Source organism: Oxyura jamaicensis, chromosome 22, assembly GCF_011077185.1.
Source record: "Oxyura jamaicensis isolate SHBP4307 breed ruddy duck chromosome 22, BPBGC_Ojam_1.0, whole genome shotgun sequence".
Classification (NCBI taxonomy): Eukaryota; Metazoa; Chordata; class Aves; order Anseriformes; family Anatidae; genus Oxyura; species Oxyura jamaicensis.
In genome coordinates, this window is record NC_048914.1 from 480,418 (window position 1) to 497,399 (window position 16,982).

The 16,982-nt window shown below is 42.2% G+C and overlaps 1 protein-coding gene across 1 annotated transcript in view; it reads right to left on the reverse strand.

The window, feature by feature from the left end:
- Positions 1-705: 705 nt before the first annotated feature.
- Positions 706-16,982, reverse strand: part of ANTXR1 (ANTXR cell adhesion molecule 1) — a 131,872-nt gene continuing 115,595 nt past the window's right edge. The window contains exon 18 of the mRNA XM_035345052.1: positions 706-4,988. Coding sequence (XP_035200943.1) covers positions 4,716-4,988 — 273 coding nt within the window. The 3' untranslated portion in view covers positions 706-4,715. The remainder of the gene's footprint in view (positions 4,989-16,982) is intronic.

The following is a 16,982-nucleotide window of genomic DNA, read 5'->3' on the forward strand; positions in this document are numbered from 1 at the left end:
CATTAGAAAAGCACTTCTTATCAGAACCAGATTTCAGACTATGTTGAGTACCATGGCTTCCTCATTGCATTAGCTACATACAAATTTGTTTGTCTAAACAAACAACAACAAAAAATCAGACACATAAAAAAATCCTGACTGAGCGTCAACTTTCAAGGCTTTTTGCACTGAGAAAACTGCTAGCTTGCATTTTTCAGAAAAAGCTAAAAAGCATGCGCTTGCATGATCTGCTGAAACAGGGCAGGGTGTTGAGGCTGAACTTCCTCATAATCTGTTAATCTTTTTTGTGGAGTAAAATATTCCTACTACATCAAAATCCAGAAGGGTCAGAGATTGTTAAGCAATGAGGAAGAAAGAAGTTCTATCAGCACATATGAGTGGAAAATATCTTAGGTAGTTCTTGTAGCCAATATGCTGTGTTAAATGTTGCTTTTGTTAAAGGCTGCTGAATTAACTGCATAACACATTACCTTGGTTGGGAGGAGAGGCCCTGGGTATCAGCAGAGGAACAGACAGTTTAGGCTGTCACATCCAAAGGAAAATAGCTTTTGTGTCAGGCAAAAGTGCTCTGGGCTTTCGGGAAGGAAAATCACCAAGTTTGAATTTTCCAAGGTGATGGAAAGCTAGTCATGGGAAAACTTGTGGACCAGGATTCTCTCTTTGTCATTCCCTTTCCCTAACCAATGAATATGATGGAGCCCAACACAAAATTGTGTAGTTCTTTAATAATAACATCAAGGTCAGCAAGAATAATGATTGAATTTAACAAACGACACATGCAACTAACAGAGGGAGTAAAACATCATTGCACAGCACTGGCTGAACTGACAAAACATAATTCAACATCAGAACTGAGGGCTTGCTTCTTTTCCTTTGCTGCATCAGCACCACATATAAGGCAATGCTACTGACCAGTTACCCTCAGATCTTGCCAGAGTTCTCCAAAGCCAGACATTCCTCCCTTCCCCAAAATAAACAGTGACTGAAGATGCCTTCATGCACCAAGAAGTAGAGAGAGAATTCTGATGGCTGCCAAGGTTCATGCAGGTGAATGCTTCAAAATGCAGCCAGCAACAATGGGTAACATTTTAGCAATTAAAAAAAAATAAATCTAAACCTTTGTCAAATGCAGCTGCTTAGTCCTCTGAGGCTGCAGAACACACTGATAGAAAGTTTTGTAAGAATTAAAAACAAAGTGATCTACTTAGAGCAAATGAAAGAACTGTTTTTTTAATGCCATCAGACATCGGTTTATTGCTGTTTAGATCCTATACAATCATGATCCAATCCTATACATAAGCACGTGCAAGTAGTAAACAGTGAGACCTGCTGAAGTCTTGTGCCACTCAACTCCTTTTGATCTATAACGAACTTTTACTTAAAAATTGGCTAGTGTGGATTGATAGCCTGTGTAATGTCTTTCTAGGAAAGTTTTACAGAGAGAGAATACATAGGGTACCATATATCAGTATATGGTACACCATCTAAATCAACCTCATTTACATAGCATTAATTGCCAAGGGAAGTTGATTTAAATTAAGACCCAAATTTCATTCTTAATACCTTAAGCTAAGTTCCTAAGATAGGGCTGACATAAAAGGACTACAGTTTTTAAAAACATTTGCAGTACCTCGGGGGTGCCATTTTAGCCACATTTAGGTTGATCCTAAACACGAGACCACGTACAAATCTGCCACCAAACATGCTCTCATTTTTTTTTCTGAGAATATTAGCAAGGGTACACCAAAAACGAGCATCGGTGCTTTGCTTCAACACCCAATTACCCCATGCCCAGTTGGTATCTGGCCACGTCCTGCCCTAAATGGATCTGCAAAACTCTTTGCCAACAGAGTGGGGGAGTGGGCAGCCTGGAATTATAGTGCTTCAATTAATGCTACGTAAAACAGGTATTCGTCACTACAGGAAATATTTCTACATTTATAAAAAAAGGATTACAACCATAAAGAAAAAAATACAACAAGCACAGCTTGATACAATAACATGCCATGAAATGTCATTGGCTTTATAATAATTTACTACAACTTGAAAAATGTTCTTTTATCCACAAAGGACAGGAAATGCTTCCATCTAACATATGGTAAGCATGCAGTAACAATATATACAACAAAATTTTGAAGTTTATTTTTTATTCATACACTAGATGATTCCATAGGGATATTTAAAAATGATTATCTTTCTATCTAGCCTGATGTAGGTTTTATTTTGCTTCTTTAATACTGTAGGTGGTTTTTTGTTTGTTTGTTTGTTTGTTTGTTTGTTTGTTTTCCCTTAAACTGGGGAGAATGAAGGTTGCTATATACATCTGCAAGAAGTTAGTTTTAGTTATGGAATATACACTACTTTTATTTTTATTTTTTTTTCCCCAGCAGAAGGTTTAGATGTATGGGTTTATATTTATTACATAAATGAAATGAAATGAAAAACAAATTCTCAACGCCATATTGTTGAAAATCAATTTGTTTTCCAAACTTTTTTGAAATACCGAGGATCTGTTAAGAGAAATATTAATCGATTTACTCTATACCCAAGTTTTATGCCTTTCAACATCACATCAGATCAAACAGCCATTTAACTAGATCCCATCCATCACAAGAGAGAGTCCAACTAAATTTGTGTCAGGTTGTTAAAAGCTTCCCACTCCCACCTGACAATCACAAAGTCATCTTGTTGAACTAACCATTCTGTAGCTGATTCAATTTGAAATAGTGAGTAGCAAAACTGTTATTTATTTTACAATTCAGGGACTGCTCTGTGCCGCCTGCAGACAAAACAGTGTTGTGGGGGAATTAATCAGCCTTTCTGCAGAATAGCCAGCCTTGGCTGTAAAATGAGTCTTCAGCTCCATTGTGATTTCTCATCTTTGTGTTTTTCTCATCTAAAAGATGGCATACAGACCTAACAAGGGTAAGGCTAGTGAATGACAGCCTGACCCTGGGTCTCATGGTAAGGTTTCATCCACATGTGTTCTGACCAAGAGGATCCCAAGGCAGGTCTCCACTGAGTTTTTTTCAACTGTTCTTTTTCTTCCTTGAGCTTTTTTTCTTATTTCTCTTCCCCCACCTCCCCCCCTTTTTTTTTCTAGAAAAGTTAAAATGAATATTTCCTACAGTACTGAAGTAAGTACTTGGAAAAGCATTTCTTTATCTGGTAAAAAATGATACAAGTATGAGAACCCTTAGATATTCATAGAGCTGCAGCTACAAAGGCAATTTACCTTTTATGACTTTGCAATTTCCAGAGAGAGAGTCCTTCTGTGAGAACTGATCCTGACAGTAGATTAGGGAGCCAGAGGTCTGACTGAAGTGCAGTGATCTCACCTATTGCTAGCACTGTGTTGCAAAGGCAGGTGCTCAGGAAGTTTGCTATATGTGCGTACACAATATTGTAGAACATGGTGGAGGTCCCACAAAGGTAAGGAGAAAAGCATGGAGAAATGCAGCCAGTGCATTTCTTGGAAGACTGATTCCCATCTTGCGTGTCTGGTGTGTGATTTTTGCCTTAGTCAAAAACTGCTAAGTGAAGTGATATTGTTGGGAGTTGACAAGAGCAAGTAAGCAACTGGCTCTTCTTCACTATCAGTTTGGAAGGCATCTGCTACTTATTCAGGAAGAGAAAACAAAAATAAAAATCCATGTGGAAATATTTTTAGGGTGAAATAATGTAATTACAGGGAAAAAAAAAAAAAAATCAACGCATCAGTGATAACCATTTCAAACTGACAATAACAAGGAGCCCAAGCAGACTGGATTTAAAGAAATTGATACACCTAACCACTTGTTTTTATTCAGAAACTTTCCTTTTAAAATGGAAAACAGCATTAAATTATACTGCTGAACTGCAGAGCTATTAGATGGGCATAATTAGATGGACATAATTAGTCTAAACTGAATGCAAAGCTTCTGTCAACCATACCTTTCCCAGATTCCTTTGCTCAATTTTTATGAACTCCTCTGTCCCACTGGGAGTACTGAAGGCTGACCTGCTGTGACTTACTCTTTGTCCTCAGGGGATGGGGTCAAAGCCTCATGGCATACTGACAGGTTCATTTTTCAGTGTAATTCATTTTCCTAGTAGCACTCCATTTTCACCTACCTGCACTTCCACATACCAACATACACAAATCCAGACACCAGAGCCCTACCCCTTCTCCTTTCTGGACCCTCCAAGATGACAATACTGTCTCTTCTCCAACTCATGGTCCATGGGAACAGCTGCCTGACATCAGTTCTTTTCATATTCACCAGGGTTTCTATACTTGCAGACCTGCTGTTGTCATTATTTGCTTGGCAGCTGGCATGTGAGATGTGATCGGCTTTCTGCCATCCCTTGAGCCTTGCACCATGCAGTTTGTGCACTTGTCTTCAGGTAGCTGGCTGAGATCTGCACACAGAGGAGTCTTTCAGGGACAAAGAAGGGGGAGAGCCTTGCTGAAATGGATCTTATTTGCCTTGTTCTTGCAGTCTCTTGGCTTTTCTTGCTTTGATAGTTTGGTGGCACCGATGCACAAGGGATTTTAAAAATAAAAGAAAACTAAGGAGAAAGAAAACTACAAAGTTGTTCATTCGGTTGTCACTCATTCCAAAAATGGTGTGGCTTTCTCTGCCCTCCCCCCCCCCAGCTGATGGATGTGATACAGTACTGCTGAAAAAAGCCTCTCAAATGCTTCTGGAAGAGGCAGGAGCACAGCCAACCTCCTAGACTGCTGGGCGAGGTGGGGGCCGGGACGGAGGGGGGGCCCGGTTGGGTGGCGGGGCTTGGGGCGGTGGCGGGAGAGGCGGGAGCGTGGAGGATGGGGAGGGGGCATGGGGCGTGGGTGAGATGGGTGGAGGGGGGGTATAGATGGGGGCTGGGGGTGGAGGGTTGTAGATGGGGGCTGGGGGTGGAGATGACAGCGGATATGCATTGTTGAGCGGGTATCTGGGGGGGGGCTCTGTGTTCTTCACTCTTGTGAAATTGATGCAACGGCCCTGGAAGAAAAAAGAACAAAGCAGAAAGTCAGTTACCAATTGAGGCAAGGCTGATGTCCATGCATATATTCCTGGGCACATCGCTTCATTTCCTCTTTTTCTCAAAGATGGATATTTTAAGAGCAAATCCTGTACTGAGCAACCAAGAGGTCAAAGTTAAACCCTAACAACTGCTCTTGTAGTGAAGGAGGATGTAAGCCTCTCCTGCTGTGTCCTGACTCTAGGGTCTTTATATAGAGCATCAAGTATTTTGAGTTATACTGGAGCTGCAAGAACTGCTCCTGATCCTTAGAACTGGCATCTGAGTCAGTGCACAACCTGTGGCTCCTGCTGCTACAGAAGTCCCAGACCTCAATCTTAAACTTCCAACAGCATGAAACCTGTCCTCTCCACCTTTGGAACCTCCTTCTCTTTCAAATACCCAGCTTTTACATTCTATTTCTAATCATTTGCCTACCGGGCAAAAAGAAAGATTTGTTGAACTAGGTTACCTGTTCAGATTTTTTCCTGAAATACATCTATTGTTCATTAGGATGTCTATCTATTCTAGTGCTTGTGTGAAGCCAGTAATCTGCTTGTCTTGCTCTCTGTGGGAATGGTGCTAAGCTACAGTTTGTTGTACATTTTTAAACAAAACCTTTGCCCTCTGAGATATTCTTTATTTTTGGTCTTTTTTTTTATTATTTTTTTTTCTTTTTTTCTCCCAAGTTCCACCTGCAAAAGATCCTACTGTAAATACTCAAATGTCAGAATCAGCACTATTGTATTATGGGTTCATTCTTTTAGATATGAGATCATCCAAAAAGGCACTAGAGGATTTCTGAGCCTGTCGTTTGTTTTTAGATTCATGAGCATGAGCTTATTTTCAGTTTTCCTCATTCTTCTCCCAAAGTAAATCTTTCCTGGTGACAAAATGCCAAATGCAGGATGGAGCAGATCTTCTGGGGTAGCATCATCCCTCTGAACTCTCTGCACGGTGCTATATCGTCTCCCTGCTGTACACAGCCTATGAACAAATGCTCTGCTAAAAAGGGACCCAAAGTGAAGTAAGGAAGATGCTGGTAGAAAGCCAGAAAAGTGATGGAGAAGGATTTGACAAGGATGAGTGGAGCTGACATGGAAGGGGCTGACACATAAAGAGATACAGACAGCTCCTCTCCATGTGCTCTGCCAATTATATCATGATGCGTTATGGATATGAAAAAACATCTGTCTGAGCTGTAGCCATTCAGCAGGGGAAAGTGGATTCCTCACTAAAGCAGAGCAGCCCACAGCTGAGTGCAGGCTGTCTTGCGCAAGCAAAGGTCATCTTAGGAAAACAAAGATTTCACAATGCCTTGAACCCTGCAAACATCACCTTGGGGCTGCTATGAGCACGGTGGCAGTTCCCTGTGTGTCTCAGCCCTGGCCATCTGTCAGCAGGAAGAACCTTTGGCTTCAGCTTGGGCCCTCCTTGAGGAATGGGACTCTGGAGCAGAGCAAAGACACACAGAAGGGCCGGAAATATGCCGATGGGATGATCAGGCTGAGGGAAGCCTGAAATTAGCATGCTGCTGCATCAACTTACAGCATCCTTGGTTCTATTTGCCCTCTGCAGGCTGGTGTCTCTGCTTTAATGTTGCTTTAATGCACTTAGCTGTGATTTCAAGTAAATACTGTAGGATAGGCCTGCTGAGCGAGTGAAAGTCTGAACCCAAGATTAACCAATTCTGCTCAGAGAGAAACAAAACATGAGAATGTTTTCCTTGTTCTAGTTCCATGTCTCCTGCAATGGAACTTTAGCAGTTTCAGACTATTATTTGCACTAGTTTTGTTTTCTTTCTTTATGTTGAAAATGGAATAAACCCGAACAAAAAGCAACAGTCCAGGAATTCCAGCCAGAGAACAAAAAGTTGCAATTGTTTTTGTGTGGAGAGATACTCTGTCTGGATGCTCCAGGGGTGAGGTTATGGTGCTGCTGATCCAAATGGAACTGAGCACCACCCAAAGTGCATTCAAGAAGTTCAAAAATATGTGGGTTTGGGACCGGAGCCGGACTGAAAACCATCTAGCACTCGTGGCAATGCCCAAGACAAGGTCCAAAATGATACTACATCCTTACAGGCTTTGACTTCACTGGCAAAGATCTGACCTCTTATTGATAAAGACTGGCTTGAGTAAATCTGCAAGGGCATTATAAGAATGCTGCTAGCAACTCATACCAATGTACAGTTGCACTACATTTTACACTAGTTTTTGTAGTCAGCTACCACCTAGTGAACCTGTCTCCATGAACTGCTGCTTTTACCCATGACTAACGATCTCTTTTCCTCAGTACTAGGCTAGGTTTGAAATTAGAGAGCTCTTTTTTCAAGTGTCATTAAGCCTCCACTGTCCTCACTAGTGATGTTTAAAACAGGATTGCTGGACATGCTGTCTGGTTTGAACGAGGAGTTGGACTGGAGGCAGAGGCAGACCAGAGAAAAGACAGCACAAGGAGTGCAGACTTGACCCAGAGCTTGCACAGCATGGAGCTGTACCCATCAGACACCTCTTCCTCATTGCCTTGTACAGTAATGCTGTTCTGTGGGAAAGGAATTCACAGGTGGCTTTGCGCTGTTTCCCACATCCTTGTATTAGAGATAATGAGGAAACAAGCTAGAGACAAGTGCATGGAGAAGCTAGACCAGTTATAAGTTGTTATCAGCGCATGCTGTAGTTAGTTGCCTATATATACTCTGTGAGAACCTGCAATAAAGGAGGACGATTATACTCGCATCGAGGTTGCATCGTTACTCAGGTCTGTTTCCCTTTCCGACATCTGGTAGCAGAGGATGGTTACTCGCAGTCCAGCTCGACTGAGTCTCCGAGACTGCGGTAAGCAGCTAGAGGAGGGGATTGGGAAAATAAACGGCTGAGAGGGTGCTGCATGGCAGACACGGGTCAGGGTCGCTCCCTACCTCTCAGAGGAAGCACAGCCATGGAAGTGAGGGCTGTGGCATTGTTGCTCGCTGGAATACTCTCTAAGAGAGGTAGCGAGACAACGGGAAAGAAACTGAACAAATTGATCAAGTTGGGACAACGATGGGGACATTTTAGAGAGACTGCCTTGCTGTTCCCTGTTACGGAATGGCGGGAGTTCGGGAATACCATGTGGGAAAGGACTATAACAGGGGATTCAAAAGATGAAAAGGAGGTGAAAACTATCTGTGAGTTGTGACGAACGGTATTAGAGACACTAAAGGCTATGGAGGCAGAGAAGGAGGTTGCCTGCGCCGCGGCCCAGATGTCAACACTAGGAGCGGCAGCCCTTGCAGAACTGTTACTGACTTTTAACGCGCATTGCGGGTGAGAACTCTGGGGATGCCCCTCTCAATCACGCGGAAGTCCCGCCGGACCCACCATCGGGCGCGGAAAAGACGGAAGTTGGCGGGGCCAGGTCAAAGCAGAGATCTGAGCCGCTTGCGGAAGTAACACCCCAGGACGCCCAGGGGGGATGACCTGCACTGCCCACAGGAGAGGGAGGGGAGGGGTACCGACCTCCGCCCTCGGCTCCGCCGCTGCTGCTGCTGCCCCCCCGCCACCACCCCCAACCCTCGGGTCGGCCTCGAGCTTCCCTTTCTGCTTCTCTCCGCTGCGTCCGCCGAACCGAGCGGCTCTGCCGCAGTTGCTACCCCCCACCCCCGGGCCGCCCCCCCCCCTCAGCCCGCCAGTCTGTCTGCTGGCGCTGCCGACGGCAGCCCGGCCAAGGCTTCAAACCTCCTACCCCAGATTTGTGATAACTCCTTATGGTTTCTACCAAAAAACAAACAAACAAATAAATAAATAATAAAAATAAAAAAAAAAAAGAGGAAAAGAAAAAGAAAGAAAAGTAAGAGAAAAAAAAAAGAAAGGAAAAAATAAAAAAGAAAATAAAGAAAAAAAAGGGGGGGGAAATAAAAGAAAAAAATAAAAGAAAAAATGAAAAAGAAAAAAAAAGAAAAAAGGGAAAAGAGACAAAAAAATAGAAAAAAGGAAAAAAAAAGAAAAAAGACAAAAAAAGAAAAGAAAAAAAAGAAAAAAGAGGGAAAAAGAGACAAAAAGAAAAGAAAAAAGAGAAAATAGAAAAAAGGGGAAAGAAAATAAAAAAAAATTTAAAGAAAAAAGGGAAAGAAAAAAGAAGAAAAAATTAAAAAGGAAAGAAAAAAATAGAAAAAAATAGAAAAAAGGGAACGGAAAAAAGGAAAAAGAAAAAAAATAGGAAAATAAAGAAAGAAAAAAAAGAAAAAGAAAAAAGAAAAAAAAAGAAAGAAAAAAGGAAAAGAAGGAAAAAAGGAAACAAAAAAAGAAAAAGGAAAAACAGAAAAAATAGAAAAAATATAAAAAAAAGAAAAAAAGAAAAAATAGGAATAAAAAGAAAAAAAGAGAGAGAGAAAAGGAAAGGAAAAAAAAAGAAAAAGGGGAAAAAATGAAAAAAAAACGGGGAAAGAAACAGGAAAATATATATATATATAATAAAAGGAAAAAAAATGAAAAAGGAAAAAAAATAGAAAAAAGGGAAAAAATGAAAAAAAAAGGGGGGAAAGAAACAGGAATATATATATATATAAAGGAAAAAAAAGAAAAAGGAAAAAAATAGAAAAAAGGGAAAAAAAGAAAAAAAGAAAAAAATAGAAAAAAAAGAAGAAAAAAAAGAGGGAATAAGAGACAAAAAGAACAAAAAATAAAATAAAAAGAAAAAATAGAAAACCAGGGGAAACTGGTTACAAGATACCAAGAGGAGGAATCTTTGAGTATGTCAGTGGAGCCAACTTTTTTGGAGAGATCCTGGAATGGTTTGGGTTTGCCCTTGCCTGCTGCACCATCGAAAGCCTTGCATTTGCACTGTGTACACTTTTTATCTTGGGCTCTAGGGCAAAGCAACACCACCAGTGGTACCTTGAGAAATTTGAAGACTACCCAAAGGATAGAAAAATTCTGATTCCATTTGTGTATTAACAGATGCTTTGAATACCATCAGGTTCTGGTGGTGATGCTGTTTTTGAAATGGTTACTGTTTGGAACAACTAACACTTCACAAGTGTTAGCCAGTTAACATACTCTGTTCACTAGTGACAAAGCCTTGTGCTGCTATTAGTTACTGCTTTTCTTCTTAATGGAACCCCCAAATCTGATGGACATGGTGAACAGGAATGAAAGTGCTTTTGCAACAACACAGCACCGTTGTGAATACGTAAGGCAAGATGACTGAATTCACATCGTGGAAACTACTGTACAGGATTTCTGATGTTTCATTTTCAGCCTATAGTGTTTGGGTATTACCCATCTGATCTAGCCATGTCCTGAGGATTGTGCAGTGAGCCCAGCCACCCTTAGTGTATAATTTGGCTGGTGCATTTTGCCTCTTACTTATCTACATACACAAATGGGGTTGATTTGTCTTGCCTTACTAATTTTCTTCCCCTGGCCCCCATTTCTAGGAGAACTGATGCAGACCAAAGACATTGAATTAATATAGTTGCTGTTAGGTGAGAAATGTTCTTCCTGCTCTCTGCACTCTTGCACAGATATGAACACTATATAGGTAAAATGTAATACTGTTTACACCAATAGCTGTAGTGGTAATTCTCCCAAATAAATGATTTAGTCATCTACCTCTAAAACTTCATAACTATCTCAAATAATAGACAACATTTGTTTTTGTGTTCAGCACTATTTTTAGAGATATTTTTTTTTATTAAGGGTGCATTAATAGTGAGAAACTGTTCTCCAAGGATTTTTACAGAATTTTCTTACTATGCAGTTTTGAAAAAGTCTTTCTTTTCCTGTTGATAACGGTCTAGTCAATCTTTATATTCAAAGTTTGGAATCTTTTAGTGCTTTCTTACTGTTTCATTAATGTTAGTTCTCACACTGCTATATTTTTTTTCTGAAGGAATCCAGAGGGATTTTAAAGACATGGTAGAATCTCAAGTATACAGACTTCTGAGTTTTGGACACATCTATGTCCTTTGAATATTTGTGATATTAAAGAGTATTTTTTTAGAATTGCAGAAAAGTCAGGTTTTCTGCAGAAACCCTCAAGAAAAAAAAATGAACCGCTGCAGATGTATTTTGGAAATCTATTTGGAAATCAAAAACAAATTGATAATATAACTTTACTAGGTGTTGAGTGTTCTGGTATGGTATTGTGTTAAGCTTTGTCCAGTGTTCAAAATTCTTTTTTTTTCGCTATGACCTACATGGCTGTAGTAATCCATGTAATATGAAGGTGGAACTTTACTTTTCTAATTTTAAATATTTTCTTTTAAAAAGTACATTCAGGAAATGGGCAGTGAAAAAGGACTTTGCCACACAAGGTTTTTCTTAACAATGGTGTCTTCCTGCTTTCCTTCTTGTAACAGTTATACAGTACTTAGTGCACGGAAGTCTTGGCTATATTTAAGGATTTATTCAGTGATACAGAGAAACATAATACACTTTATCATTATTGACTGAAATAGCCAAAGGATAGAGGGGAGAGAAGCTGTCACTCATACCATGATGATAACATCCTACAGCTAAGCCTTTGGACTGCCAGTTGCTCCTCACAGAGATGACCAGTTACTGCCTCAGTAGACACCCAGGAAACACCACAGAACAGGTTGGGAAAGGCACTTTATGTAATGAATCACCTAGCATTACCCTTTCCTCACAAAGAGGTACCACCCATAGTAAAACATTACAAAAGCATGAATTCTGCACTGCCACGGGTGCCAGAATCAGAGCAGGCCTTAGTGATGGTAACAAATTTAAATACAGGTCTTTGGGAGGGACCCCAGCCTCTAATAACTTGGGGTCGAGGGTATGCTTGTGTCTCCACAGGTCACGGACCAAGATGGGTACCAACAAGGGGGTAAGGCCATGGTTGGCCTCCTCCTCACAATCGCCGCTGTCATCGGTTATTGCCAGCCCTGGGTCTCCATCCAACCATGCCACAACATCGGGGTCACCCTCACCAACATGACAGGACAAGAAGCGATGTGCCTGTCCCTGACTAGTGCTAACGACCCATTTATGACATGTCTGGTGGGGATCCTGGCAGATAACAAAGATTGGACTGTCTACTTGCCGCGAGTGCCCCTCGAGCCACAGGAATTAGATATCCTGGGAACTGTAACAGCCACATCATGTGTACGGTTCAATTACATGGTCAAAAACCAAACCATGAAACAAATTGTCATTGTCACACTCGCTCCTTATCGCAATGCATCTCTTTGGTGTAATTATACAAAACTATAATAGCATCGTTCCTTGTGCCAGGAGCAGCTCTGCTCGGCTGTGGGATCGACTGTGGAACAGACACCCCTAGGTGCGCCCCGAGCATTTTCCTCGGAGGGGTCTCCACTCTCAGCCGCTCACCACGGGAGTAGACAAGGACCTCCTGAAGCCACGGACAAATTATCTTAAGTGATATTTTCTTGCGGTATGAATGAAAAGTGAAAGAGGCCTCTTTGCATGAGTGTGTGATTGTGCTTTGTGGGTGAGAAGTAGCATCGCGGCGAAGCACCATCCCTAGTGCTTAGTGGCTTGTTGATTGATGTAGATTCTAGTAGGCACGCTACTTTACAATCATAATTTGTATGTGATTTTCACCATGTTGCTTATTGTAATGTTTGCAGTGCTTGATAGAAAAATATATAGAAAGCATTTGGTTGATTGTAAATAAAAAGGGGGGAATTGTGGGAAAGGAATTTGCAGGTGGCTTTGCGCTGTTTCCCACATCCTTGTGTTCGAGATAATGAGGAAACAAGCTAGAGACAAATGCATGGAGAAGCTAGACCAATTATAAGTTGTTATCGGCGCATGCTGTAGTTAGCTGCCTATATATACTCTGTGAGAACCTGCAATAAAGGAGGACGATTATACTCGCATCGAGGTTGCATTGTTACTCGGGTCCGTTTCCCTTTCCGACACTGTTCTGACTTAGAAGTTCAATCCTTCTACCCTTTGAAAAAGGATGAAGAGTGGGGCTTTTTCTCAGCTTGAGCTCACAGTTCTCTATCTTATCCTATTTTCTTTTCTTTTTGGTCAGCTGCTCTGCAGTGAATTCACAGTGACCTGTTTAACAACGCCTCCTACTACTGTGCAAGAGGTAGTTCTGCAGGGCATCCAACGTGTGGAGGACATATATACAGGTCAGGCTTCCTCCTCCTTTCATGTGAATTGACAAAGGGAGTTCTTGTGTGTCATTGCTGGAGATTTCTCTCACCCACGCAGAGGGAGATAAGAATGCCAGATAGCAGTTTTGAGTCCAGAGTAGACTTTGGCACATGGCCTCAGAGGAGATGGAAGAGCCAACATCTCTTATAGAAGGAGTATTGTCATATTGAATGACAAGGATATATCCAGGAAACAAATTACTATGCCATTACACAGGAGAGACAGAAAATATTTTACTAGTGCCCTGAGTACCAATGCAAAGAACACCCAGAGAGCTCTACTTAAACCAAACATCTGGATGTTAAATGATGATTTCATCTTGCATCTAGTGATCTGATAACAGACACAAAAGTGCAGAGGTTGTGCTAGCCAGTGTAACCACAGACAAGTAATCCTAGAGCTCCAGAAGACCCAGCTTTCTCTGAACTGCATGGCAGGAGAGATGTTTTCCCACCTGCAATTACCAGAAGGGTCCCTGATTCATGGCTGGGCTTTGTACCATAAGCATCAGCATCATTAACCGCCACGATTCAGTGGATTCAGTGCTGTTTTATCTGGAAAAGTATCTGGATCAAGATCCAGTTGGCTGTTTAATCACCCATCCATTCAAGCGTTTACAGGGCTCTCCATTGCCAGCACAGTCCAACTCATCCCCCAGATAACAAGGGTTGAAGTGAACAGTAATAGACCCTCAAAAAGTCTGGGCCCAAATGTCTTGTTCAACCTTGGAGGTCTGGATGCAATGCCTGAGTGGGTATCTGAGGTACTACAGGTAAGAGGGGTGCAGGATCTCTCTACAACCAGTGGAAGCACAAGAACCTTCACATGACTGTATTTTAGGAGAGGTTCAACAGTCACCAGTTAGGAGCCCAAGCTCTATCATATCATTTAAGTGCCCAGATTTAGATGGAGTGGGTGTGGCAGAACATCCAGGAGGAAAGAAATCAACCCATTTCCACTAAATGCTACTTTGGGTCCTTAAACAGAAGTCACCTCTTATTCCAGAAGAAAAAGCTCCTGAATCAGATTGTACCACAGTTTTGAAAATAAGAGGAGCCAGTTCTATGAGCCTTTCTAGCAGGGACAGTAGCTAGAGATACAGAACGGATGAACAGAGGGAATAGGCTGTATATTAAAGGGCCACTGTGCTGAACGCCTTGGCTGGGTTTCACTTCCCTTTCTGCAGCCGCAACACTTCAGGGGGGAGAGTCACAGCTGTGCCTCAGAAGACAATTGGAGCAATATGGAAACATGATTACATCTGAAATTTAGTGGAATCAGCAAAATCTGTGAGGGCAATTCACTCCAGCATTTTATGTTGTTTTTCTAAAGAGTACTGCTCAGATGCATATGCATAATGAATTCTGCACGGAGTGGCCTTGCTCTTTCACCTTCAACAGCTGATTGTCTTAGGGATGTAGGCAGGCAGCACTGCCTCCAGGACAGCAAAACACTTGGCTGCAGGAGGCTCATCTGCGCTGACCACGGGCCTGACCCTGCCAGTGCTTTGCACATGGAGTGCTGTTGGGCTGCATGCTCGATCCAAGCTTTTCCCTTTGTTCTTCACATCTGGTTGACTGGGGAGTGCTGCTTGGGTTGGAAGAGAAGGTGGGGTGAGGGGGCATTGTGCTATCAAGGCTGCAGCACAGGGTGGCATCTGCTGCGTGATCAAGAGAGCGAGCTGAGCATTTGTGTCTCAGAGGCTGATCTGGCAAGTAGAGGTGCAAAGAGCAGTGGATGCTTCAGCCATACTGTGGCATTTCCTATGAATTCCACAGCCTTGCCCAAGCCACTTCCCACCACCTCCTCCCTCTCCTGCTGCTCATCTGGGACACCAGACCAGCCGGACGAGGGGCTGTCATGTCACACATCACCGCCTCCCCAGAGCACTACCTGTGTGACCCCTAGGTTGGGATGTGGCGCACTGAACCCAGCTCGGGGAAACATGACCTTTTCCTGGGATGCAACTATTTTTTGTGCTAGGCAGCTAGCTCCCGGGCCCCCATCACAGAAGAACCCAGGTGAGGAAGCTTTTCTCTGGTTTCACCTCAGCCCTGCTGAGGAAGGAAAGGGAAGTCAGTCCCAGAGCAGTGGCGTGCCCTCCACAGCACTGAGGAGGTATCTCTTTAACAGGGAAGATTGGCCACATTTTTCTGAAGTTGAAAAATGTTTCTGTTTCTCTTGGTTTCCTATCAAGTTGGAATGAATACCTGGAAAAATATCAATATTTTAAAATCATAAAACACTGGGACTGGCTTCTGAGCTCCTGGGTTTGCAAAGAGACATTGGAAAAGATATGATCCTTAATGTTGTTTTGTATGGGTCATTTGTAATTCAAACTTTCCATAAACAGTAACTTAGTTTATTCAGTTGTTATGTGGAAGAGGAGAGAGAAAAATGAAAGTAAACACAAAAATAAAAAGCAGAGAGGAGAAAGAAGGAGAAAGAAAGAGAAAAAGGGAAATGAAGGTGGGGGGAGAGCTTTGAAAATTAACCTGTGATTTGATACCTGATTCTGAATCAAGCACACACAAAATTTACAGGAGATAACAGCCAAACGAGTAACAAGAAAACATTAAATACATGAAGAATTACCACTAATCTCTGGAAGAGATTATTTACTAAAATGTAGCTACTTTAAAAGCAAAGCATATACACAGGTGGGAGAAACTAGTGCTGAATTCTCTAGGCCAAACTCTCCCCACCAAGGACTGATGGTGCTTTACTTGAACTCAGCCCAGGCCTGAACCTTGCAGGAACACCTGTGAGGCTGATGAACAGGGAGAGGAGCAGGACTGCAGGGTGGGGGGTCCCAGTGCAGCTGACAGCAGCTTCGACCCTGTGGGAGCGGGGTCGTGACGGCAGCTCACAGCCCGCAGGAGCCACACAGCCCAGGCAGTCTCTCCAGTGGCTGCAGAGAAATCTTGCCTCTAGCTGGTATGGTGCTGATCCCTCTTGTGAAAGAGGTCTTTGCGCAGACACTTTACAAAACCTCTCTCTGAAAATGTGCTCCTTTGCACCAGGACAAGGGTGATGCTGCGAAAAGACCACGGTGAGGATTCCCACTGCTTTCTTATCATTTGGGAAAAGCATTGGTCAGGGATCTCTTGGGCTCAACAGGGTTTGCTACTCTGAACATCCCCATGATGAAGATAACCCCAAAATCCCAGAGAGCTTCTGATACATGACAGGATCCTGAGAGCTTGAAATATTCCTGCTTTCGTGACCTGAGCTGGCAGCACTTTTAAATCACACAAGGGTGTCTGGAGACAGTTTTAGGAAACTGTTAAATAGCTTCTGGGCTTTGTTACCAGCTGCTCTCAGTGAGATCAGTCTGTGTCAAATCCACTTGGTAATGCCAGGAAACACTGCCTTCTGTGGCAAGCACAGTAATTACACAGCTACCTCTGTATCTGCTAGTCACCAAACAACTATTAAAACTGTCTTGTTTTGTGATAAAACATCACCACAACAAAACCATTCCCACATGTCTCTCATAACCCAGCCTTGAACTCAGTGTTGCTCATAAAACCATTCCCAAGGCATTCCAGCCACCTTGTCCACTCATTAAATGATAAATTGGAGTTTTGATCTATTTTCTCCTAAAATTAGGAGGAAAGACTTTCATTGATAAGATGGAACTTTGGATCATTACTCCAACAGGCTTCTAATAACCTGGACTCTTATCATAGAGGCAGTGCTGAAAAGTAGGAATTATTATGGTGTAATTTAAAAGACATTGTGAAAAGTACTGCAGAATGATAAAGTTTGGGGTAAGATCCAGAGCATTCTGTCAGGTCTCAGTACTACAAGCCATACTAGATGTAACTTTCT